The sequence below is a fragment of the Microcaecilia unicolor genome, chromosome 3 (genome assembly GCF_901765095.1).
Source record: "Microcaecilia unicolor chromosome 3, aMicUni1.1, whole genome shotgun sequence".
NCBI classification, from domain to species: Eukaryota; Metazoa; Chordata; class Amphibia; order Gymnophiona; family Siphonopidae; genus Microcaecilia; species Microcaecilia unicolor.
In genome coordinates, this window is record NC_044033.1 from 136,215,411 (window position 1) to 136,243,043 (window position 27,633).

At 43.0% G+C, this 27,633-nt stretch overlaps 1 protein-coding gene across 1 annotated transcript in view; it reads right to left on the bottom strand.

Moving 5' to 3' along the window:
- The window catches only part of FMN2 (formin 2), a 434,815-nt gene that overhangs the window by 361,928 nt on the left and 45,254 nt on the right, over nucleotides 1–27,633 (bottom strand). The window contains exon 3 of the mRNA XM_030196386.1: nucleotides 6,222–6,388. Within this exon, the coding sequence (XP_030052246.1) occupies nucleotides 6,222–6,388 (167 nt within the window). The remainder of the gene's footprint in view (nucleotides 1–6,221; nucleotides 6,389–27,633) is intronic.

Genomic DNA, 27,633 nt, shown 5'->3' on the forward strand with positions numbered 1-27,633 from the left:
TTATTTTGCCATTGTCTACTACATCATTCTATACCCAAGGGGTTCTTTTCCTAAATCGTATTAAAAGCTTAACATAGTAAAAATGTTGCAAAGCAGTTTGTTTTGCCATTTGTGCGCAGTAATGCAAAATGCTTAACTGAGCAGTATTTTTGAGGAGGGGACATGCCAGGTGCAAAGAAAGGGCATGGAAGTGCTATTTAGCTATCGTACTGACATTATCTCATGCTAACTGAATAGCAACAACTTAATGCAGGAGGTAGTAGTAGTAAGGGCTCCCACATTTTAAAAAAATTTCAGTGGCTACATGCTAATAGTAACTTTGGCCTTTTTCAATTCTGGCCATGTGCTAAATTTGTGGCCGTGCTAGAAATGGGATTAGCACACAGGAAAGTCTTGCATTAGGACACGCTAAGGCCACTTACTAGCACAGTATAAAGGTCCCTAAATGTTTAAGAAGCTTCAAGCCAGCACATCGTGTTTTTGTGTTTTAGAAGAAGGGGCTGCTGTACTGTGTTCAAATACAATAGAGAGATTTGGACTTAAAATAACACCCAAGGAAAGAGGCAAACTTCTCATGAATATCGAAAGCAAGTCAGCAAATAAAAAAGGAACACAATTCAGATCTAAGCTTAATACCTGATATTTGGTAAAACATTTCAAAAGTGCTAAACCCCTACGAGAAAAAGCTGCACTGGCTCCCAACCAAAAGAAAGGTTCATCTTCAAAATCTGCAGTTTGGTCCACAAAATTATCAACGGCATAGTCCCAGGATACATAATAGACCTCATAGATCTACCAACCAGAAACAAAATCGTATCATTACGATCATACCTAAACCTACATTACCCAAATTGCAAAGGACTTAAAATACAAAACAACTTACGCATCCTGCTTCTCCTACATAAGCGCACAACTATGGAATGGACTCCCAAAAGCTGTGAAAACAATCCATGACCATCTAAAACTTCAGGAAATCACTAAAAAAACAACCTCTTCAAAAAGGCCTACCCCACCAATCCACCATAAATCCTCACACCCAGCAACACAGCATAACCAATGATAGTACTGGACAATATACAATCTTCATTCCCTTCGACCCTCATGGTGCCTGATACACACCTACCTCTTTTGACCACTATCCACCTTATAATTGAAAGAGAAAAACGCCTAGATTTTGACCCAAATCGGGAGATAGACGTTTATCTCACAAAAACGAATAAATCGGTATAATGGAAAGCCAATTTTGGACGTTTTCAACTGCACTCCATCGCGGAAGCGTACAAAGTTGACGGGGGGCGTGTCGGAGGCGTGGCGAAGGTGGAACTGGGGCGTGGTTATCGGCCGAGGAGAGATGGGCACCTTTCGCCGATAATGGAAAAGTATGCGTTTGTAGCTAGAATTTAGGGCACTTTTCCTGGACCCTGTTTTTTCACGAATAAGGCCCCAAAAAGTGCCCTAAATGACCAGATTACCCCCAGAGGGAATCGGGGATGACCTCCCCTGACTCCCCCAGTGGTCACTAACCCCCTCCCACCACAAAAAATGATGTTTCACAACTTTTTATTTTCACCCTCAAATGTCATACCCACCTCCCTGGCAGCATTATGCAGGTCCCTGGAGCAGTTGTTAGGGGGTGCAGTGGACTTCAGGCAGGTGGATCCAGGCCCATCCCCCCCTACCTGTTTCAATTGTGCTGCTTAATGCTTAGTCGTCCAACCCCCCCAAACCCACTGTACCCACATGTAGGTGCCCCCCTTCACCCCTTAGGGCTATAGTAATGGTGTAGACTTGTGGGCAGTGGGTTTTGAGGGGGATTTGGGGGGCTCAACACACAAGGGAAGGGTGCTATGCACCTGGGCGCTCTTTTACCTTTTTTTTTTTGTTTTTGTAAAAGTGCCCCCTAGGGTGCCCGGTTGGTGTCCTGGCATGTGAGGGGACCAGTGCACTACGAATCCTGGCCCCTCCCACGAACAAATGCCTTGGATTTATTCGTTTTTGAGCTAGGCGCTTTCATTTTCCATTATCACTGAAAAAAACGCCCAGCTCACAAATTGTCGAATAAAACATGGACGTCTATTTTTTTCGAAAATACGGTTCGGACCGCCCCTTCACAGACCCGTTCTCAGAGATAAACGCCCATGGAGATAGACGTTTTCGTTCAATTATGCCCCTCAATATAACCTTGTATTTGTTATCAACCGACTTGGCGAACACCATTACAGTACTATGAAAGCCACATTGAGCATGCAAATAGGTGGGAAAACGTGGGGTACAAATGTAACAAATAAATAAAATACCTCAGATTTGTGCAAGTTAGACCTTACTATACATGCTCTCAAGTTATGTCATTTCAGAGTATTCCTAGATGAGACCTCAAAAGTAGTACATGCCTTGGCAGCTACAAGATAGACCAGTCTTCCAAAAACATGCATGGCTTGCAAGCAATACAAAATGAAAACTGCCTATTATCTCAGCCAGTAAGTATCCAAAGATAATTCAGGTTTAGACATTGTTACACGATGTGCTCATCTGCAACAAGATTCATTTCAAGACTCTGTGAAATGTTTAAGGTTGTGAGAAGAGTGAATGCAGTATATTTCTCTGACAAGCTAAGCTGGCATTTTCCCCACTTTGCTTATATTCTTCACAGGCTTCATGGTTAGAACCGCCTTTGATGCAGGATGCACTGGTGGTTATCAAGGAATGGGCTTTTAAAAATCTGTTTCTTCAAACTACCCGATGAAACTTGGGGAGTCTAGGGCCGCCAAGAGACTGGGTCAGGCCCGGGCCAAGGCCGCAGCACCACATCCCCCAGTCTCCACCCGCCCACCCCCGGCCCTGACAGCCCCCCTCCATCTGCCACTGGGCCGGGCCCCCTGCATTCAAATCACAGAGCCTTGCCTCCGTGTGAAAGCGCAGCAGCGGATCGCCTCCCTTCGGGCCTTCCCCTCCTGTGTCCCACCCTCACAGAAGTTACATCAGATGAAGGTGGGACAAAGGGAGGGAAGGCCCGAAAGGAGGCGATCTGCCGCTGCTGCGCTTTCACACGAAGATGAGGCGTTGTGATTTGAATGCAGGGGGCCCCGCCCGGTGTCGGACGGTTGACGGAGCCGAGGGTGGGCGGGTAAGACCGGGGACTGCGGCACCGGGCCCCCCTTGGAGGCCCAGGCCTGAGGAATTTTGTCTTCCCTGCCCCCCCCCCCCCCCCATTGGCGGCCCTGGGGGAGTCATTTTCCAGTACTGGACACAGCCAACCTGCTGGATTTTTCAGTGAAGGAGTAGCCTGGTGATTAAAACAGGCTACCAACTAGCATAACCAAAAAAAGAAGGATCAACACACCATGTACCAAAAAAGCACAAGATACTTGTAAATATCAAGTATGGTAGATATGTAGGAAATGCAGGTAACAATTCAATCATCTAAAAATAAGGAAGAAAAGACCTCATCAATACCTTAACAATATTGAGGCTCAACGCCACATATCAATGTGATTGGTCAATAAAGTCATCATAGGTCTGAAAAAACCTCCTTAATGGTGGTGTGGTAGGAAAACCTTTAATCATTAATTCAAATGAAAAACTTAAATCGGCAAATAAAGATCAGTAGAATTGGTACTTAGCTTTAAGCTGCACAGCAAAATAAACTTTACTGTTCTTGGAAATTCAATTTAAATAATTGCTTTTTCTAGGCAAAGGTCCCTACGGGGACCCGTTTCGCAAAGGTTTCTTCAAGAGACCCTGCCAATCATATGGACAACTGCTGCTGTGCAATCACATTCATATGTGGCGTTGAGCCTCAATATTGTCAATAAGGTCTTGAGGTCTTTTCCTCCTTATTTTTAGATAATTGAATTAAGATACCTGTATTTCCTACATATCCACCATAATTGATATTTACAAATACCAACTAGCATAGCCAGGTTCACATCCTGCTGCTACTCTGATCTTGGACCAGTTAACCTCACTGTTGCTCTGGTACAAACTTACCCCCCCCCCCCCTTTACAAAGCCAAGCTAGCAGCTGCTGGTGTAGTAATGCAGACACAGCCCATTCACTTTGAATGGGCTGTGTCAGCATTGCTGTGCAGCTTTATAAACCGGGGGGGGGGGGGGGGGGGTAGATTGTAAACCTTCTATTGTCAAGAAGATTACTGCTGTACCTAAACCTAATTCACCTTGAGTTACTACTGAAACATTGTGAGCTAAACCTAAATATATTAGAGAAGTTTAACAGTAAACAGGAAATGAGGGCGGGACTAGAGCTGAGAGACAGAGAAGGGAAAACTTAAGTGCCGAGCCTGCACGCTTTTTACCGCTGCTGCCGGCCGCCGTAACCTCCCGACGAGGTAAGTCAGGATGACTTAAAATTCAGAGGGAGGGGGCCTGGTACTGGAAGGGGGAGGGAGGGACGACGACCCTGGAACTGGGAGGGGGGATGGACGACGACCCTGGAACTCAGAGGGAGGGAGGGAGGGAACAAACTTCCGGTGGGTGAATATTGGGGGTGCTCAAGCACCCACAGCACCAACGGAGTCGGCGCCTATGATTATAATCCATTTATCTCACACTGTCTTCACACTGCATATCTTCATATCTGCAACCAGTGGGTCCCCAATACCCGACAGGGAATCCCTGTTTTGCTAAAGCTGCACCAGGGGTAAATGTCCTATATCATGACCACTACTTGCCAAGATCCAGCAGATTGTCGGGTATTGGGGACCCACTGGTTGCAGATATGAAGATATGCAAAACCCTTACGAAAGAAGCTACACTGGCTCTCACTCAAGGAACGAATCACTTTTAAAGTATGCACACTAGTTCATAAAATTATTCACGGTGAAGCCCCAGCCTACATGTCTGACTTAATAGACTTACCACCCAGAAACGCTAAAAGATCATCCCGAACTTTTCTTAAACTCCACTTCCCAAATTGCAAAGGCATAAAATACAAAGTGCTACACGCATCAACCTTCTCTTATATGAGCACGCAATTCTGGAATAAACTACCAAGCAACCTGAAGACGACTTACGAGCTGACCGACTTCCGCAAATTGTTGAAGACTTATCTCTTCGAAGAAATCTATCAAAAGGATTAAAACACATGAAGCCCACGCATACTGTTAATACTGCATCAATACATACTCATTTATACTCTTATCCCCCGAAATTCTAACACACTCAAACCTTAATCTACAGGTAAAAATGTAACAAACATTCTCTAGCTATTGTTCTGTAATCCTATCAGTATCCATTGTTCTTCCATCATTCCATTGTTCTGTTCCCCATGCGATACGTAGACTTTGTTTTCACTTTACTCTTCACAATGTAACCATAATCGAGTTGTAACAAATTGTACTTCCATCAATACAATGTATTGTAAGCCACACTGAACCCGCAAATAGGTGGGAAAAATGTGGGATACAAATGCAATAAATAAATAAAGACAGTGTGAGATAAGTGGATTATAATTATTCATGTGTTTGTGGTTACAGTGACTGACTAATTTTACCTGTGGACATACATGTGTTAGTTTTGTTTTTTTTTTTACTTTGTTTGGGAATTGAAGAGATTTTTATGCACTGTATTAAGTGGAGTTTTTTTCTGACCTGTGATGGTATGCTGTGCTCGCTGCCTTAAAACTTGGTTGGCTTGAGTGGGGACGGTCAAGTGGTTCCCTTTTCAGAGTTATTCTATCTGTGGATTATTAGGTTTTAGTGCTGATTTTATTGGACATACCTCAAATAAAACCAAGTTCTGATAAGTACAATGCACATGATAAAGACTTATAACAAATTATGAAAACCCAGCAACCTCTTCAAAAAGGCTTACCCCACCGATCCACTGTAAACCCCCACACCCAGCATAACCAATGATCGTACTGGACAATATACAATCTTCATTCCCTTCGACCTTCATGGTGCCTGATACACACCTACCTCAGACCACAATATAATCTTGTATTTGTTATCAACCGACTTGGCACCACATTGAGCCTGCAAATAGGTGGGAAAATGTGGGGTACAAATGTATAAATAAAAAAAATAAATAATAAATACATTTATGTCACTTTTGAGTAAGTAGTGTTACTCCTAGTTAAGAAATCGAACCAAATTGCATGAAATAGGTACCTCTGACTTGTAATGTTGCAGTCTACACATATGAGGACAAGAGTCTCTTAACAGGCCAACTGCTCAATATATTTAAAAGGTTTCCACAACTTACATTAAATGTGGATGTAATTTGTGGTGCACTCTGGCTACACTGCTCTCTGAAGCAGTCACTGAAGGGAAGCAAGAGGCCCATTGCAATGATCCGTGAACAAAGCTTCTCGGCCTCCTCTGCCGGTGCACTCTCCTCCTGATTGAAGAGCTTCTCCAACAAAGTTCGACCTACCAAGAAACAAAATTTATTGATCTTCAAGTATAGAAGTTTTCAGCTTTTCTATGTGAACCAGCTATTATTTAACAGAAAAAATGTATACGTTTTTCAAACAAAATTGTTATGTAATAATTTAGTACATACTCATTTTTTTCTTTTATTTAGATTTTGCTCACACTTAGTATAAATATTTTAGATTTTGTACTTATAATTGGCAACAGGATCAATGTCCAATCCATGGCAAGTCTGTGTTTAACTGCTGGCTGTCCCAGGCTTTTTATACCTGAATATTCAGTGCCAGGTTGTATCCAAATATCCACAATAAATATACAGGTTCTTACATGGTCCCCAGCACTCAAGGTACCAAGAATTTTCAGGCCAATATCTTTGTTGCCCTACCTTTAACCAGATAGTGGCTGAATATTGCCACTAACCAAGTAACTCCTGGTTCTTGACCACTCTATCTGGACAGTGCTGGGGCAGAGGCAGTCTGATTTTCAGTGGCACCATCTGGGTAAGTACTTCTGAAAATTCAGGTATGATCCAGTGAATGGGACTTAGGTAGAAACCTCTAGTAGCTACATAAGCTCAGCTGAAGAAATCAGGCTTATTGATACTTTAAACTGCTTTGGATTAAGTTCATTGAGTGGGCACCTGTGGGGCATAACCTGACCCTCAACTTTTTTTTTTTTTTATGTGCAAGATGGATTTCTGACTGCTAGCTGTCAACTATGTGGACTTACTGCTATTGCATGGAAATGCTTTTAAAAAACAAAAATAGGAGGAAATATGTTTCACTGAAAGAATATTTAAGCTTTGGAACTATTTACCGGAGGATGTGGTAACGGTGGTTAGTGTATATGGGTTTAAAAAAAGGTTTGGACAAGTTCCTGGAGGAAACGTCCATAATCTGTTATAGACATGGACATGGGGAAAGCCACTGCTTGCCCTGGAAGCAGAATACTGGGCTAGATGGACCATTGGTCTGACCCAGTTTGGCTATTCTTATGTTCTTACATGGCACCAAATTTGGGTGTTGATAAAAATTAACACTAAGTGCTAGTCTATATACTGTGCTCAGAGTTGGGTGCCATTTATAGAATAGCATTTGGTGCCAGAATCTGTGTCCAATTTTGGGTGCGAGGATTTACACCAAGTAAAACCTGGTTTAAATTCTCATGCCTAAATTAGGTGCAGATCTCTGCTATTCAATGAAATTGTGTAAAAATTCCAGGAACACCCCTAATTCACCTATGTCCCTCCCATGGCCACGGCCCCTATTCGGAGCCTCCCATAAAACTTATGCACACAATAAGGTGCTTATAGATGTGTCTGCAAGTTTTAATTAATGCCAATGAGTACTGATTATTAGTGTCCAATTAATATTAACCAGATTATTAAATTGTGTGCAAATTGGGTCCATGCCCAAATTTGCATGCATAATTTTGAGTGCTATATATACAATTAAGGTGATATAATTTGTGTCGAAACTAATCTATATATTCTTCTCTTCTCTCCCTTCCTCACCACCCTTTTTACCCTTCTCCACCATTTTCCTTTCCCTTCCCTCCCCACAGAACAAATGTCTTGCTTATAATTTATGTTTTCATTTCAACAAAAAGTTTTAATGTGTGTACTTTAGTACTTTCTAGTTTTATTTAGTATGTAGTATTTTATTTCAGAATCTTGTCGTCTTCTTTTACTCTTGTTTTTAAAAGATCGTGGCAGCCATTTCGAACCTGGAGCCCTGATACGCAAGAGCGAATGGCGATCGCGCCTGTCGTTTGTACCCTAGACCACCATGGACTTTAAAAGTAGGCTCAGGTGGTCAATGTTGGGTAGAATAATGCTCTAGGAGACAGGGAATCCTTGCTCTTGCAGGGAGGGGGGGGGGGGGGAGATTGAAATGGGAAGGGCTAACAGAACTCCTCAGGCTGCCACCCAGAAGTTATCACTGATTTCATTTTTTCTCTTTTAAAACCAGAAATTATTTTACAATACAAACACTTGAGTCTCTAATCCAATTCCCACTGATTAAGGTAATCCCAGTTTCACAGGCTTCACTCCTTTTGAATAAATATACTAAGAAGAATCATTTCAGAGGAAAAAAACTTTAGGAGTCATACCCGGAACTCTGGGAAAACAACAATCTTGATATTAATCATCTGTTTGTATTGTAAAATAATTTCTGGTTTTAAAAGAGAAAAAATGAAATCAGTTGTATTATTTCCACTAATATTGGACAATAAGTATGTTTCCAGCGAAATAAATTGACTATACACCGTTTTGAGTTTGACGAAGCCAACCAGATGATCAATGTGGAATAATGATTCCGATAATAAATAACTGGGAATAATCAGGTTAATACCACGTTTTCTTTGTTTACTGTTGTTTAATTGATCTCCTTGTCTTGTTTCACTCTCCTTATTTTGTGGTCTAAGGAAGAGTTTATAATTATCTGATTGAAATAATTCTTGTATTATTTTGTCTGAATTTCTGGCAAGTTATGTTAGTGCTTGTAAAATTAAATTCTTATAAATAAAATTAAAAAAAAAAAAAAAAAAGAAGTTATCACTGAATATCACCAGTGTCTGGATAAGGGTCCGCTCTACCCAGACTGCCCCAGCACTACCCAGATGAGGAAGAGGTCAGTGTTGATAATCAACTGGGCACTGCTGCTAAATATCAGCAGATAGCAGGGCACGAAGTGATTTAACTGAAAAGGAGCCTCTCCTTCCAGGTTAAATCCCTTTAAATATTGCTGTTTCTATCAACAGGGATTGAACATAACAAATAGTGCAATAGAAAGTAAGCTGACACTAGGAGAGTTCATTCTCTAAAGTCACTAAGGAGGGGGAGGGGGAAGAGTTACTAAGCTGTGGTGGTACAAGTTACCATTTTACCACAGCTATTTTACCATGGGAGTCACTAACCTGCAGTAACTAATCAAGGTAAATAATGCAACTCACTATTCAACATGCAAGTTGTGCTATTTTGCTCCCTGGGAGTATCAGGCTACTAACACATAGCCCAATCTTGCCAGGAAGCCTTCTAGTGTGGGAGACTAAATTTAGTCATAGGCAGCTACACCAAGTAAAACGTGATGTAAATCCTGATGCATAAATTATGCACAGTCTGGGTGTATTCTATAACTCACAGATTTTAGAAAAGCCCATGACCCACCTACTTGTCAACTACACAACTTACAATTTACGTGCACCACATTAGTACGCAAGCATTGCCATACTGGGAAAGACCAAAGGTCCATGGAGCCCAGCATCCTGTTTCCAACAGTGGCCAATCCAGGTCACAAATACCTGGCAAGATCCCATAAACGTACAAAACATTTTATACTGCTTATCCCAGAAATAGTGGATTTTCCCCAAGACCATTTAATAACGGTCCATGGACTTTTCCTTTAGGAAGCCATTCAAACCTTTTTTTAAACTCTGCTAAGCTAACCGCCTTTACCACATTCTCTGGCAACGAATTCCAGAGTTTAATTACACATTGAGTGAAGAAAAAAACTCTCTCAGATTCATTTTAAATTTACTACATTGTAGCTTCATCGCATACCCCTAGTCCTAGTATTTTTGGAAAGCGTGAACAGACGCTTCACATCTACTCGTTCAACTCCACTCATTTTATAGACCTCTATCATATCTCCCCCTCAGCCACCTTTCCTCCAAGCTGAAGAGCCCTAGCCGCTTTAGCCTTTCCTCATAGGGAAGTCGCCCCATCCCCTTTATCATTTTCGTCGCCCTTCTCTGCACCTTTTCTAATTCCACTATATCTTTTTTGAGATGCGGCGACCATAATTGAACACAATATTTGAGCTGCGGTCGCACCATGGAGCGATACAAAGGCATTATAACATCCTCATTTTTGTTTTCCATTCCTTTCCTAATAATTCCTAACATTCTATTTGCTTTCTTAGCCACAGCAGCACACTGAGCAGAAGGTTTTATCACCACCACCTAGATCACTTTCTTGGTTCGTGACTCCTAAAGTGGAACCTTGCATGACATATCTATAATTCGGGTTATTCTTTCCCACTTGCATCACTTGGCACTTGTTCACAATAAACGTCATCAGCCATTTAGACGCCCAGTCTCCCAGTCTCGTAAGGTCCTCTTGTAATGTTTCACAATCCTCCTGCGATTTAACGACTTTGAATAACTTTGTGTCATCAGCAAATTCAATTACCTCACTAGTTACTCCCATCTCTAGGTCATTTATAAATATGTTAAAAAGCAGCGGTCCCAGCACAGAGTCCTGGGGAACCCCACTAACTACCCTTCTCCATTGAGAATACTGACCATTTAACCCTACTCTCTGTTTTCTCTCTTTTAACCAGTTTTTAATCCACAATAGAACACTACCTCCTATCCCATGACTCTCCAATTTCCTCTGGAGTCTTTCATGAGGAATTTTGTCAAATGCCTTCTGAAAATCCAGTCAGGTCTGTCATAGGTGAGCGGGTGATCTCAGTCCAGTGGGGTTCTCCCTTTTGGGCCTGCTCTCCCTGGTGCGGGCTGTTTTCCCTCTTCTCCCTCCTTGCAGCCCAATAACAAGGACAGTGATGCTGTGCAAGTAATCCTCTCTACTCTTGCAAGTTAATGGTGGTTTGTGTTGAGTCAGATTTAGCTTTCTGTATTAGTTCTCTTTTAATGAAAAGTCTCTTGTGCTTAAAAGTTAGGATTCTGGTTTGTTTGTTTTTTTAATTACATTTGTACCCCGCTCTTTCCCACTCATGGCAGGCTCAATGCGGCTTACATGGGGCAATGGAGGGCAAGTGATTTGCCCAGAGTCACAAGGAGCTGCCTGTGCCTGAGGTGGGAATCAAACTCAGTTCCTCAGGACCAAAGTCCACCACCCTAACCACTAGGCCATGTTGTGTATGTTCCAAATTTTTTTTTCAATAAATACAGGGAAAAAAAAAAAAAAAAAAGAAAATGCTCTTAGCAAAGACCAGCCGTGTTGCTTACCATACACCAAGTTAGTGCATCTGCATATGAACCCGGTGGTCCAGTCATCAACTTTGAGGGCCATACACTGTGTAGTAATGTGCAAGAGTGGTTCTGAAAACCAGATTATTCGTTCTATTACTTTAAGTTTACTTACTACCTAGGTCAGACTAAGCAACCCGCAGTTCTCACTATCCTCTTCAATTCCATTTTTTGCCAACAGGAATGTATTATGGACAATTTCATTTTTAGTTACCTGACTAGAGTGCCCTTTTATTAAGGCACAACTAAAAGTGGCCTGCGCTGGTGTAGGCGCGTGTTTTGGAAGCATACTGATCCATTTCCTCAGTGCACCTGGAAAAAAGCCTTTTTTTGGCGTCATAAAAATGGATGTGTGGCCAACTTTCAACCAGTGTGCATCCATTTTGGCCTGAGACATTACCACCACCCACTGACTTAGCGGTAAGGTCTCACGCACTAGCCAGGTGGTAAGCGTTCAATGTGCGTCAACTTCTGACTACCACCAGGTAAGCACCACACAGTAGAAAATAGAAAATAATTTCTACCACGTGTTTTGAGAGCGCACCAAAAATAAAATTACAGCCCAGGGCACATGGTAGCCAGGCGGTAATGCCAATCTGACATGTGTTAGATGCACGTAGGCGTCTATGTGCATTTGTAAAAGGGCCCCTAAATAATTTTCTATCTTACCTTCCATCTTCTTCCCTAGCCTTAATATATTGCCTCCTATGCTATCATTGTAATACAACAAGAAAGAGATATTCATGGGCAGATGATCAAAAGCCCCACGCTGTTCCAAACAGCGCTAGATAGCACTGGAACAACATGCGGCTTTACCGCTCCTATGATCAGAGATAATTGCATGCAAATTTAAGCACGCAATTCTCTCTATCATAGGGAAGAAGTGAAGGAGGATTTGCATGGGACCACCAGACCCCCAACTACCCCTGCCCCGAGCCAAGCGAAACGGGGGCTGGAGATCCGGTGAACCTCCCATCCCTCCGACGTCCCTGACCCAAGTTGCACTGGTCAGGGCTACGCACCGCCATTTTCAAGGTGGTGCCGATGGAAGAGGAGGGAGGGCCATCTGAAGGATGCTGGGGGGGTTAGGAGGGGCTGGAGACCCACTGGATCTCCAACCCCCCCCCCCCCCGAACCTGTATCCGGGGGGGGGGGGGTCCTGGACAGGGCTCACCATTCCTCCCCAATGGTCTGCAAACCCTAACGCCAGTTCTGCGCTGGCATAGGGTTTCCCGCGGCCAGCGAACCAATCTTTGGTGCACTGGTCACTGATCATTGGGGATGAATAGGTTTAGCATGCATTTGCATGCTACTTGTGCTAAGAACCCGGCTTTGCATGCTAGTTGTGTTCAGAGCCCGCGAGCACGTTGTCACACACAGTTTGGGGCTCTGATCATGGCGCGGTAGCAAACGCAGGTGCTAGTATGGCACTAACAGCCTCTAGCACTTGTGTTTGATTCTGATCGGCCCATAAATTAGTATGAATAATTCCAATGATGCATTAAACCCCACAGATTCTATATAGCATGACCAAAATTGTGTACGCAAATCCAGTCATAATTCTGGATTTCAGCATGCAATTTAATTACTTAAGCCAATCTGCACCAATTGCCACTTAGGCCATTACTGATATTAATTGGTATTCATTAGAATTTACACGCACAACATTCTAAGCGTATTGTATAAAGTGGTGCATGTAAATTCTAATGCATGCTGCCAGAAAGGGAGCATGGCCATGGCTATGATGAAATAGAGGGACTAAATCTAGGCGTGGTTTACAGAATACACCTAGGCGGAAATATTTTTGGCGTAGATTTTTCAGGTACCATATATAGAACATAGTCCTATTTGACTATCCTTATACTAACATTTTACATTAAAAAAAAAAAGCACACATCGAGACAGCCTTGTGAAATAAATCTCACTTTTTACATTCACTGCTGTGGTGCCCAAAAAAAGAAAAAGAAATAAAAAATAAAAATTCAGAATCAGTGTAGCAATATGCCATATAAAAACAGCATTCATTCAGAATTTATTTATATTTTTTTAATTATATATATTATACAGCTCAGAGATGATATAGCAATTTGTAATACAGTCTTCAACTAATTATCTCTATTAACATTAAGCTGAAATTAACTTAACTCCTTCACCTTATCAATTAGGAAATACTAGAAATACAGATCCAAGAAAAGGAAATAAAATATTATTAATACATACTTTAACATAAATCAACACAGGAGGTACTGCTGACCTATTTTCTTTTCCCAAACTATCACACAGTGTGCTTCTGTTAGTTAATATTCACATCTTCCTTAGAAACCAAAAAAAAAAAAAAAAAATCTAACTGCTTAGGATCAAAGAATTGAAAATTTGACTGAAATAATATTCGACATATACAAGGAAATTTAAGTACAAAATTGGCTCCTAAAGCCAAAGTCCTCCAACACATAACCAAAAAGGCCTTGCGCCTCTTCTGCTTTTCTCTAGATAAATATGGATTCTTATTTTCAGTGCTTTTTTTGTGCCGGTATGCAACGGTACGGCGTATCGGCACCTTTTTTTTTACCCCCCCCCCCCCCCTCCTGGGGACCCCTCCCTCCCGGCGAGTCCTGCACTTCCTCTGTCCCGCAACCACAATCTTTCCCGGACCCCACTGCCCCTCCAGTTATCCCATCTCTTTCTGCCCCTTTCATCCACCCATCTTGCAGCATAATATCCCTCCTGTTCCACTTTGCTTGCTGTGCGCTATTAAACAAGCATGGCAGAAGCACAGAACCGTGGCTCTCTGCCTGCCACTACTGCTTCCTGTGCCGACCCAGAAGTTAACCTTGCACAAGAAGCAGTAGCGGCAGGCAGAGAGCCACGGTCCTGCGCTTCTGCCATGCTTGTTTATTAGCGCACAGCAAGCAAAGTGGAACGGGAGGGATATTATGCTGCAAGGTGGGTGGATGAAAGGGTCAGAAAGAGGTGGGATAACTGGAGGGGCAGTGGGGTCTGGGAAAGATTGTGGATGCGGGAGAGACTGGTCGGGAAGGGGGGGCAGGGAAATGAGGATAGTCGCTGGATATGGGTGGAGGGCAGGGGGGACGGCAGAGGGGACGCTGGACATGGGTGGATGGAGGGCAGGGGAGAGGAGGGCTGCGGGAAGGGAGAGAGAAGAAATGTTGGACATGGATGGAGGCGAGGAAAGAGTGAGGAAGGAGATGAGATGAGGGAAAAGGAAGAGAGGAGAAAAACTGCACATGGAAGTAGAAAATAGGCAGAAGCTGGATCCACTGGACAGTCAAGTCTGCGGAGGACCCAGCTTTTACTTACAGATGTAGGGCAAGAAATGAAAAAGAAAGGAGGAAAGTAAAGAAATAAATGGAAAGGAAGCCCTGGAAACTGAGTTAAGAGGACAGATAGCAACAGAATCAGATACTGAGCCAGCATGATCAGAAAAACAAAGGTAGGAAAAAATCATTTTATTTTCATTTTAGTGTCTGGAATATGTCCAATTTACATCTGCTGTCTTATTTTGCACTGGGTATACTGGAGCTGTAACAGCTTACAGAAATTATTTATAATGAAAAAAAATCCTGTTATTTTTTTCTCCTATACTAGTATAATATTTTCAATGATGTCCGTTTATATGCGCTATGGCTGGTATAAGGGGTGTGGTAAAAGTGGGTGTGGCTATAATAGGGGTGGAGTCATATGTGGTGACTCCGCCCACGAGTACCGGCTCCTTTTTTTTTTAAGCAAAAAAAGCACTGCTTATTTTAGATCCTAAAAACAGAGAGTCCAAATGCCTGAAGAAAAGTCTCAAAACAGCATCTCGATCCATTTCCAGAGCAACACACACCACGGCAGTAGTTCTTTGGGTAACAACTTCCAATGATGATTCCAAAAAGGATGTTAAGTTCATACCATCTCCCATGTGTGGTTGAAAGGTTCTATTACCAGATTTTATAATATTCTGTAGATATCACACATGGACTATAGGAGGCAGCGAGTCACTCGACATCCCCAGAACCTCAACCGAATATTTTTTTAACCATATCCACAGGTGTATTCAATGGAGACCTTTGGAAATTGGTTAGTCTCAGATTAAGTTTCCAGGATTTAAACAGCAGCCAAGTTACCTATGATAAAGCAGCACTGCAAAATATTACACCAAGCCATAGAACATTAATATTATTGGGAGAACAACAAATCCCATTGCTAGAGATCTCTACACATAGAATACAATGCTCATAATACACCACCCTTTATCCTGAATAAGTGACTACAAATCATGTATTTGTCTGCATGGGTCTTCATAAACTAGAAAACCCAAGCAGTCAGGCTGTCTGCAATATATTTCCTCATGTGCTGTTCTGTTTCTGAAGTATAAAAGTATGAGAGATGCATACTCCCAAAGCCAAACACTAAGCTCATAAGAAAATGTGTTTCTAGGGCTGTATGTTGATGAAACCTTTAAACGCTTTTAAAATTTGTGCTCCCCTCCCCCTCAAAAAAGCTGCAGTTCCTTATGACTAGGCAAGTCACAACCATCCATTGCCCAGAGTCACAAGGAGCTGCAGTTGGGGGGGGGGGGGGGGGAACATACCTTTAACTGGAATTAAAATTTTCATTGAAATGCAACCCTAAAAAATTAAAGAATATAAAAAGTTATGAAAAGATAAATACAAATAGAAACAAATTTACAAAGTAAAGAATCTTAAACAGCATACAGAATAGCTATAAACAGCCTCAAAGTTTTCACAGCCTACTTCACAAAAATCAAGCCTAGATTCTACATTTGCCTGAACTTTTATTTCATTTGTTCAGGTTTTTCTTTCCTCATACTTTGTTATGTCTTATCCTGCCTTCATTTTCTTCCCATGTATGATACCAGCATTGATTCCCCTCATTTTCTTTTTCTCTTCATAGTTAGATCTTGCCCCTCATTCTCCCCTTCATGTGCTCTCCAGTTCTTCCTTCACTTGCCTAACATCTCTCCCCACTAGAGTTGCACCTTTCTGATCCTCTTAAAGCTACACCTTCAATCATCTCCTTCTCACTTCTCCCAACCAGATTTCACTTTCAGGGCCGTAGAGAGGAGAGACGTGGGCGGCACAAGATTTCCAAGGGGGCCCCGGCACTGGGGTCTGTCTCCTGCTCCTGATGGAACCCGGGTGATCACGTCCCGAGAGGATGAGAGAAAACTCCAGCACCGGGCCCCCCCCCTTAAGAAGCTGGGGAGGAGCAGACACAGGGCTTTGGGGCCTCTGGTTTGGCTGGTGGGGGTCCTCAAGCTCCGCCAGCCGAAGCCTTCCTCCAGTGCTATTCTCCGCCACATTGCTGTCCTGCGGCAAACAGTGCCAGACAGAGACTTCGGCTGGTGAGGCTTGAGGACCCCCGCCAGTCAAGGTATGTGGAGTTGCAGTGGGGGTCATGGAGGTGCGGCAAAATGTACCCTCTCCCCCCCCCCCCCCCCCCATTTTTGTGGCCTGGCTACGCAACGGTCTGGGGGAGGGCCCACCAGCGGCAGCCCTGCCCCGGCTCAATCTCTAGGTGGCCCTGTTCACTTTCAGTCTCTTTACCTTGCCTTCTCACAGTCTTTGTACATATTTAGTCTAGCAACTCACCTATCTTTATACTTCTCCCTCCCTTTATATCACATTCCTTTGTTTTCTCTGGAACACAGTGTAGGGCCCTCATACCTTGCTTTCTCCAGTCACCCCATACGCAGCCAGGAAGGATACAAACTGCAGGTTCTAGACACTTGCTGCCCTTCTCCACATGACGGCCTCAGCTTGTCATTTTCTGTACCCTTGACCACATGACTAAGAAAGTGGAGGGAACTCAGAAGCTGAGGAGTACAAAGATTTGAAATATGCCAGGTTTTCAGTTCTGTTGGAGACTGAGGCCCCGATGCTCAGAAGCCATTAGCGCCAGACCAGCTACAACAGAACGTACAGATGACTGGTGCGAAAAAGGCAACAAGCGCGCTGAAGGATACAGCAAATAGCATGCAAATACCATTTAAATTAGGCGATTTGGTACTGCCTCTCATGCTCAACAAAAAGCACATTATACAAGGGTGCCCTTAATGCCGGGAACCTAACCCCAACTCAAAGCTTGCCTGAAGAGACTCCAGAATACTGCATAAAAGTCTTCTTAATAGCTGACCAAGACACTATCATAGAAAACGCAATCCTCTCTCTAAAAGAAAAATCCTGCAGCTACATCTTAAAAAGGTATTTTTGTCATCCCATTTCTCTCTGTCACACCTCACTGCTGCATTAGGGTCATTTACATAAGCACTGCTGAGATCTTACAGGAAAGCACTGTCAAAAAGAAACCGAGAAGCCAGCTAACTTAAAGGCCGGATTTATTGCCCTTCAACCAGCAGCCGGCAGCTCTTCCTCTTCCTTCCCTCCTCCCCCTCCAGCGTTCTAGGTACAGTGGGGGAAATAAGTATTTGATCCCTTGCTGATTTTGTAAGTTTGCCCACTGACAAAGACATGAGCAGCCCATAATTGAAGGGTAGGTTATTGGTAACAGTGAGAGATAGCACATCACAAATTAAATCCGGAAAATCACATTGTGGAAAGTATATGAATTTATTTGCATTCTGCAGAGGGAAATAAGTATTTAATCCCTCTGGCAAACAAGACCTAATACTTGGTGGCAAAACCCTTGTTGGCAAGCACAGCGGTCAGACGTCTTCTGTAGTTGATGATGAGGTTTGCACACATGTCAGGAGGAATTTTGGTCCACTCCTCTTTGCAGATCATCTCTAAATCATTAAGAGTTCTGGGCTGTCGCTTGGCAACTCGCAGCTTCAGCTCCCTCCATAAGTTTTCAATGGGATTAAGGTCTGGTGACTGGCTAGGCCACTCCATGACCCTAATGTGCTTCTTCCTGAGCCACTCCTTTGTTGCCTTGGCTGTATGTTTTGGGTCATTGTCGTGCTGGAAGACCCAGCCACGACCCATTTTTAAGGCCCTGGCGGAGGGAAGGAGGTTGTCACTCAGAATTGTACGGTACATGGCCCCATCCATTCTCCCATTGATGCGGTGAAGTAGTCCTGTGCCCTTAGCAGAGAAACACCCCCAAAACATAACATTTCCACCTCCATGCTTGACAGTGGGGACGGTGTTCTTTGGGTCATAGGCAGCATTTCTCTTCCTCCAAACACGGCGAGTTGAGTTCATGCCAAAGAGCTCAATTTTTGCCTCATCTGACCACAGCACCTTCTCCCAATCACTCTCGGCATCATCCAGGTGTTCACTGGCAAACTTCAGACGGGCCGTCACATGTGCCTTCCGGAGCAGGGGGACCTTGCGGGCACTGCAGGATTGCAATCCGTTATGTCGTAATGTGTTACCAATGGTTTTCGTGGTGACAGTGGTCCCAGCTGCCTTGAGATCATTGACAAGTTCCCCCCTTGTAGTTGTAGGCTGATTTCTAACCTTCCTCATGATCAAGGATACCCCACGAGGTGAGATTTTGCGTGGAGCCCCAGATCTTTGTCGATTGACAGTCATTTTGTACTTCTTCCATTTTCTTACTATGGCACCAACAGTTGTCTCCTTCTCGCCCAGCGTCTTACTGATGGTTTTGTAGCCCATTCCAGCCTTGTGCAGGTGTATGATCTTGTCCCTGACATCCTTAGACAGCTCCTTGCTCTTGGCCATTTTGTAGAGGTTAGAGTCTGACTGATTCACTGAGTCTGTGGACAGGTGTCTTTCATACAGGTGACCATTGCCGACAGCTGTCTGTCATGCAGGTAACGAGTTGATTTGGAGCATCTACCTGGTCTGTAGGGGCCAGATCTCTTACTGGTTGGTGGGGGATCAAATACTTATTTCCCTCTGCAGAATGCAAATAAATTCATATACTTTCCACAATGTGATTTTCCGGATTTAATTTGTGATGTGCTATCTCTCACTGTTACCAATAACCTACCCTTCAATTATGGGCTGCTCATGTCTTTGTCAGTGGGCAAACTTACAAAATCAGCAAGGGATCAAATACTTATTTCCCCCACTGTACGTGCTCAAGAGCTGCACTCGACACACAACTCTTGAGCTCATGTACCACGCACAATCCTCCCCCTCAACTCCCTAATGCTCAATGCTAACAGTGTGCCTAAATCTGCATATAATTAGTGTTGAGCATTTGAGAACTCCTTCGCTGCGCTGATCTGGCGGTATTTTTCTAGCGCTGTTCAGAATAGCACCAGAGTTTTGAGCATCTGCCTACCAAGAGAAAGAAAAGCAAAAAAGTGTAATCTGTGTCTCTGCTTAATCAGGCCTGCTGTCTCTCTGCAGGGATCTCACAGCAAGTATTCCAGCAAGGCTGGTCAGCAGGAGATAAGTAGATTGAATGAGTAGATGTAGCTCACTAGGGGTTACAGCATCACTTCTGTACTGATCCTTTTTTTTTTTCCTGTGATTACTAAACCTGTTCTCCAGCCCCTGTGATCAGTGACCAGAGCACTACACATAAACGCTCCACAGAATTGTCTTCTGAAGATGTCTTTAGATGAGTAAGGTAAAGGGGATAGGATTTGATATACCGCCTGTTTATCAAAGCTGTTTATATATTAACTATAGATACTTATTTTGTACCTGGGGCAACAAAGTATTCAGTTACTTGCTCAGAGTCACAAGGATACAGATGATCAGAAGCTCCACACAGCACAGAACAGTGCAGAGCATTAAGACTGCTATCATCAATAGCATGCAAATTATCCTCCCCTCCCCCCCCCACCCCCACGGCCTACCTCAAAGTTGGAGAAGGGAGAAACTAGCAGGCCCTCCCTCCTCCACGAGTACCAGGATGCAATGGGCAGGGCACCACCATTTTGAGAAGGCGCCAGCAGAGGAGGGAGGGAATGCTAAGAAGGAGAATCCAAGAAGAAGCCACGAAGCCCCAAGCACCAGAACTGCCTCTGAAGCTACACCTGGTCAGCACCAAACACCTAGTTCCAGCCCTGGTAAGACAAGTGTCACGTGAGACCCCCTTAAAAAAAAAAAAAAAAAAACCTTGCCACCTCCTGACTTCTCTCACCAAAAAAAATTGAATCCCACCCAAAAACCCTGCTAAATTTTCCTCTGCTTGGCTCCTCTGATTGGTGGAATACTTTGAGTGATTCCAATTACCAAATTACCTCACACCTTTCTAAGCTCTCTCAATACTTCCCCCCTCCCTTACACTGACTTAACCCTTAATCTGCCCACTAAGCCAACCTAAATGTGGAATGTGTCACTTTAATCAAAACTAGTAAAAAAAGGCCCGTTTCTGACACAAATGAAACGGGCGCTAGCAAGGTTTTCCTTGGAGTGTGTATGTTTGGGACAGTGTATGTGAGAGTGACTGTTTGAGAGTCAGAGTGAAAGTGTGAGTGTGTGAGAGAGAGAGTGAGTCTGGGTGTGAGTGTGTTTGTGAGAGAGTGTGTGTGTGAGAATGAGAGTGTGTGCAAGTGTGTATGTGAGACACAGTGTGAGAGAGAGTGTGTGTGTGTGGGCGAGAGAGAGTGTGTAAGACACAGATTCTCTGTGAGAGTGAGTGTATGAGACCAAGCGAGTGTGTGAGTGACTGTGTGGCACATAGAGAGTGAATGTGATACAGTGTGAGACAGAGTGTGTGAGAGTGAGAGTCAGAAAGACATTGTATATGAGAGAGAGAGTGTGAGCCGTGCCCTCCCAATCCATGGCCATCTGTCCCCTGCCCCCTCCATTCATCCTTTTCCAGCAATTCCCCTATCTCCCTGAGCCCTGCCCTCCCAATCCATGGCCATCCATGTTTCTCTGTCACCTGCCCCCTCCATTCATCCCTATCCAGCATTTCCCCTCTCTGCCTGAGGCCTGCCCTGCAATCCATATCCATCCATGCCCATCTGTCCCCTCCATTCATCCCTATCCAGCAATTCCCCTCTCCCTGAGTCCTGCCCTTCCAATCCATGCCCATCCATGCTCCTCTGTCACCTGGCCCCTCCATTTTTCCCTATCCAGCATTTCCCCTCTCTGCCTGAGGCCTGCCCTGCAATCTATATCCATCCATGCCCATCTGTCCCCTCCATTCATCCCTATCCAGCAATTCCCCTCTCCCTGAGTCCTGCCCTTCCAATCCATGTCCATCCATGCTCCTCTGTCCCCTGCCCCCTCCATTCTTCCTTTTCCTGTAATTCCCCTCTCTTCCTTCCATGACCCCCCCTCGCATCCATGCTCCTCTCTGTCCCATGTCCCAGCCTGGCCCGCCCTCTTCTTCCCCCCCCCCTTCGCATCCATGCTGTCGTTTTTCCCCTGCCCTCCTGCTCCCAGTGTTCAACTTTGCTGCCCACCCTCTTCTATCCCCCCAACATCCCTTTTCTTTTTTTTTATTTACCTCCGTGGTGGCTGTTCCGGCAGCGCAGCGTCAGGGAAGGAGGCGGCGTTTCCGACGTCTAGCCTTCCCTTCGCTGTGTTCTGCCTTCTTCTGACGTCATCATTGACGTCAGAAGAAGGCGGAACACAGCGAAGGGAAGGCTAGACGTCGGGAGCGCCACCTCCTTCCCTGACGCTGCGCTGCCGGAACCGCCACCACAGAGGTAAATCTAATATAGTAAAACGCACCGTGCGTGGGTGCGATCCGTTTGTTTTTTTTTCTGCCCTCGAGATCCGTGTGTTTTCCCCGCCCTCGACGTCATGACGTTTGACGCGAGGGCGGGGCAGAGACGGCTGGGTGGCTTCACACCACGAACGCCACGAACCCTTCAGAGAGTGTTTTAGTGACTTCAGAACGTTGTCCTCATTAGAACGTTCACGGTGCGTTTTATTATATTAGATGTTTCTTGTGCACACAAAAATCTGTTCTTCACCAGCATCGATGCTTTCTTGTGTTGGGTACCACTGAGATGCTGGCCTGCCTTTTGTCTAGAACCATCAACTTCTCTGAAGATCCAGATACCTGCTACTGTCCTATCAATAATTAGTAATAAATATTTTTATTATTATGGATCTCTAAGCTAGCCCTCCCACTTAAAGGTAAATGGTTTCTGGTATGAAACCAGCTCACAGAATTCCAAATACACTCACAGTAAACTATGCAATCTCAGCCTTGATTTTATATTCCAGTATTGTGATTTAGTTGTTAGAAAGCTGTTCACAAAATTACTCTATTGCATCGGGTCAGAATTTCACTGTAATCAATATTAGAGTACCATCACTGACAGTAGCACCTCAGTACAACTGAGTTTGTTTTTTTAAAAGTTCAGAGTCTTAAGGAAACAATCTTCAGCTTTAGTCTCCAGTTGCTCAAAAATTCTCAGCTTTCTAAATTACTTCAGCTGTTTTCAGCTTGTCATACAAGTGAATATAATTCTTAATAGCTCAGCAGAGTAAGGGGCTGATACTAAAAAACAAAAATCATATGCAAATGAGATTCATGTAAATTCAGCAAACAGCTCAATAGGAAAAGCAACTAGCACATGCGCAGTCTCTCGGTGTCTATGTCTGCACAAGCCCAGGAATCCCACTGCTATAAGCTCTCCTTTCCATTGCTGGCTCCACTGCTGCCCCCCCCCCCCCCCCCCCCAGGTCTCCTTTCCATTGCTGGCTCCACTGCTGCCCCCCCCCCCCCCCAGGTCTCCCTTCTCCTGCACTGCTCTGATTGCTAGCTCCACCTTCCTCCTGCAGCTTGCTTGCCTTCCCTCAGGCTGGCCCTGATGATTTCCCTTATGAATCTCCTCCTTGTTGAAAGCCCCCCAGATCATAGGGGCTTTTCTCCAGCCAGTTGGCGTCCGCTTGTTTTTCCATTCTTCTAAGCTGTTCTCTGCTCTCGGACAAGTTTTGCAATTGAATAAATCAAGCAGAGAGCTCCTCACACAACGACAGACCTGCCAGAAAATACTGCACATTAAAAGATAGTGCATTGCACAGAATGCTCATTTTAATATTAATGAGCTCATTATGAGACGTTTGCATTGGATTATCGCTAGCAGCTATGGCAAACAGTTAAAAGCCACGCAGATTCCCTTTGTGCATTAGATGCTAAACAACATTTGCTTTAAACTGGTTCCAACCAGTCTAAAGCAAACGTTACAAACACAGTAAGCTTTGTGTATCGGGCCTTAAGAGTTAGAAAATAACTGTAGCGATTCAAATGTTAGCATTGCGACAGAATTTCTAAATCAATGGGGGCGCTAGAGACACGCAACAAAGATGGACGCATGAGCAAGGAGCTCTCTCCCTTCACTGCAGAAAAATCGTTATAACTGCTCATATTTTGGCCATCTCCTTCTAATCGTCTTACTAGCAGAAGACGTCCAACTCCAAACCACAAAAACAAGATAATCCTTCTACTTCATGTTTGGCCTCAAAGAGATCCAAAATTGATCCACCTACGCCAGAGAAAATGGCACCGGCCAAAGCCTCTCACATGGCTTCATCAGAAACAATTATGGAAGAACTCAGAGCACTTACAGATCTCACCATGAGGCACTATGACACAATTTGCACACTGAAAGCCGATCTAGCATCCCTCTCTACAGCGGTAACTGATTGTCAAAACAGGCTCTTGAAAGCCGAAGAGAAACTTGATCAAACAGCTAATGACTTCCAGCAATTCAGTGATGTGACCAACAAAACTGCTCATCTAGAAAAACTCTAAACCTTCTTTTACTTCCAACTTCTGGATCTACTTCCGGTTGGACAAATACTACCCGATAGTTGTTATTCTTGTCAGATAATTTGTACTATATTTAATGATTAATCTGTCATTTTCTTTTGCTACCATGGCTATTAATATCTTTGAGCGGGAGTGTATTCCATCTTTCCTCCCGCCATGCTTCTCTCTCATACGCACCTCTACACTCATCTAAGCTTCAAGTAGCTTGAGCCGATGGCTCTTTTGGCTGCTATGTTTTCTAACACAAGTTCCACCTTTCTGTTTATTGCCTGGCTATATTTGATTTTTGTGGAATACCTACTGCATATACCGAGTATTTTTTTCTTTCCACTGGAATCTAATTATTTCATTTTTCTTTTGACACATACTAAATGCCATATATTTACTGCTTGTATTCTGGATAGAAATAGTTCCATTAAATGGTAATAATGCCATGTAAATTCGTCTCTTGGAACATACATGGTCTTCAACATTCTATTAAAAGGAAGAAGGTCATACTTGCCTTTAAAAAAAAAAAAAAAATGAATGCCCATGTTGTATTTCTACAAGAAATCCATCTTTCTGAAGAAAATTCTCTCATTAAAAACACCAATTGGATCAACATTACAGTCTCCTCCCTAGCATAGGGGAAGAAAAATGGTGTGGCAATTCTCTTCCATAAAAATTTACATGGACAAATTAAACACAAATTTTCCGATACTGAGGAAAAATTGGTTCTGACGAAAGTCTGTTATATTAAGATTTTTTATTGCTTAATGGGTACGCTGCTAAGACTGTCCTTTTCTTTACTGAATTGGCAGATAAGATTGCAGAATGTGAACCATTACCTTTAATAATTGCTGGAGACTTCACTATGCCCCTAGACTCTTTGGTTAGATAGGCAGGCAATCTAGAGCCCTTTATGTCCCCAAGACTCATAACTCTAAAGTCATTGACTCATACCATCTTACAGATCCTTGGAGACAATTTTCACCTACTGCAATGGTATATAACTTTTTCTCCACCCTGCATCAAGTTTCTCCCATATTGATTTTTTTCTTATTTTAAATAATCTTATCCAGAGTGTTTTTAAGGTTCATATAGAACCGATATCCATCTCAGACCATGCGGCAACATCTTTTTCTCCCCAACTGAATTTAATTAATCCCCTTAGATCTCCACAATGGAGACTCAATTGTCAACTCCTCACAGTAGATACTTATTTATAACGGAGTCACTGAATTTATTAATTTTTTTGTGAAAATGATCCATCTGATACTAATGCAAGTCACATAGAAAGCCTCCTTACGAGGAGAATTTCCATAACAGCACATCAAACCAAAGAAAAAAAATAAATGCTTAACTGAATTGGAATCCCTTATTAAAGACCTAGAACACAAATATCAAATGGATCAAAATCCAGCTGTATCCAAGTCTCTTATTAAACACAAATATGAATACAACAGGATTTGAAGTCAAGAGAGCTGATGAGGAACTCTTTATACAAAAAAAGATCTACTTCTTCAGAGATGAATCAAAAGGGAACATTACTTGCTAATTACTTGAAACGTAAAAGACTCAAAACTCAAATTCCAGTTATCATAATAAAAGTATATTGTCTTCCACAAAGGACATTCTTGGAGCATTTCACTCCTTTTATCCCAAATGATATAAATCAGAATCCTTTTATGACTCTACGGAATTGGAATCTTTTTTGCAGTCTCTTCCTTGCCCAGAATGGAATGCTTATGATATCAAACATATGCAATCTCCTATTACACCACAAGAATTTCAGAAAACAGTTTCTCAATTAAAATACTAAAAAGGCACCAGGGCCAGACGGCCTCCCTAGTGAATTTTATCACTTCTTTCAAAAAGATCTCATCTCATTTACTCTCCTATTTCCATTTGCTTGAACTGAATCCCGCTATTAATAACCATTTTGTGGAAGCTAGTATTACAGTACTCCCATAACCAAATAAAGATTCCACTCTAATCTCCAATTATAGACCAATTTCTTTGCTTAATGTAGATTATAAAATTTATGCAAAAATATTATCCAATAGATTTATTAAAAGTATTGGGAATATTATTCATCCCAATCAAGTGGGTTTTATGTCCTCATCGCCTTATTACAGACAAGACTTTTTCACCGCCTAGATCCATCATATGTCTTATGCGATATGGTAAATTGAATGAACGAACATTTTCTAGCAGAAGCCACAAGGGGAAGGAGTGAGCGGGGTTTGTTCCTGCTCCAATGAACACTAGACCACCAGGCCTTTTCAGTTAGAAGGGGGCCTACTGCAACTTGGAAGGGGAGGTCATCTACTTACTAGTTATGTGGACTCTGGCCACTCTTCAGGGCCGGCACCCACACAGCTAACTAGGCAAAGTTAAGACAGCTATTTATGCTGTCCTACTTGCCCAGTTAGCTATGCAGGCACTGGCACAGAATACTGCTGGAACCCACATAACTCTGTCCTTCTCCTACCCACTTTCAAAACGGCTGGCTAAACGTGGAAAACAGTTTAAGCCGTCAGGAGCATCTCCTTTGAATATCGGGCCCATAATTTGTGGAAAGACACTAGTTTTTTTGTTTTTGCTTACAGCCTTTTCAGAAATTGATTAGAAGAAAATCAGCACCAAAGATTTCATGCCACATGTTGGCCATTCAAATGACTAGAGTTCTCTACTAGGTCAAAAGACAATTGCCACTTAGAAGTACAAAGGTGTTTATTTTAGAAGGAACAAAATTTTATTTATGACATTGATATCCTGCATTATCCCATCGAGTTCAATGTGGCCAACAAACATTTGCAAAAAGTTCAATACAATTAGTATTAGCATAGGTAGTAATAAAACAATACACAAACTTCACTACTACTGAACAAGAGCAGGGTTCCAAGCATGCCCGAGAGCTAAAAATTACAAAGTGTGAGTAAGGGATTTGATAAATAAAAATGCTTTCAACAGCTTACAAAATAAGAGGTAATTGGTAACATGTCTTAATGGATTAGGCAGAGAATTCCATATCCTTTAGATTGTTAAGATTTCATCACACATTAGTTTATATACTTCACTTTTACACAACTAGGTCTTCTGATTTTATGAAAGAAAAAAAAAAAAGTATACATATTTACATTTCTGAGCTAAAATTAGTCCTTTAGAAGGGTACTAGAAATACGTATAGCTGTTTTCACGTCAATTAGGCAATTTTTTTTTAAACAAGTCTTAATCAAGTTTTAAAAACTGGAAATACTCATCCTAGCTGTCATACTCTCTTTTGACTTTGGCAAACGTTTGTGCGCCCTTACCATAGACCTTCATTTACTTCTTTCCTGAATCCCAAATCTTTCCCTAACCCCTCTCTCAGAATCTCTGTTGATGGCCTTCCCAACACGTCAGCTCCTCCGAAATAGTTTGGGGAAAGACTTTAGGGCCTAATATAGGGTGTGATAGCACTAGCAGCTTGTAAGTGAGCATAGTGACTAAACAAACAAGCATTGAATGGAGCAGCATGGGCTGAGAACAAGGGCAAGTCATTTTTACTCTCCATTGTCTTTGGTACAAGGCAGAGGTGCTAAGCATAGATAAGAGTGATATCTAGATGTATCTGTGGA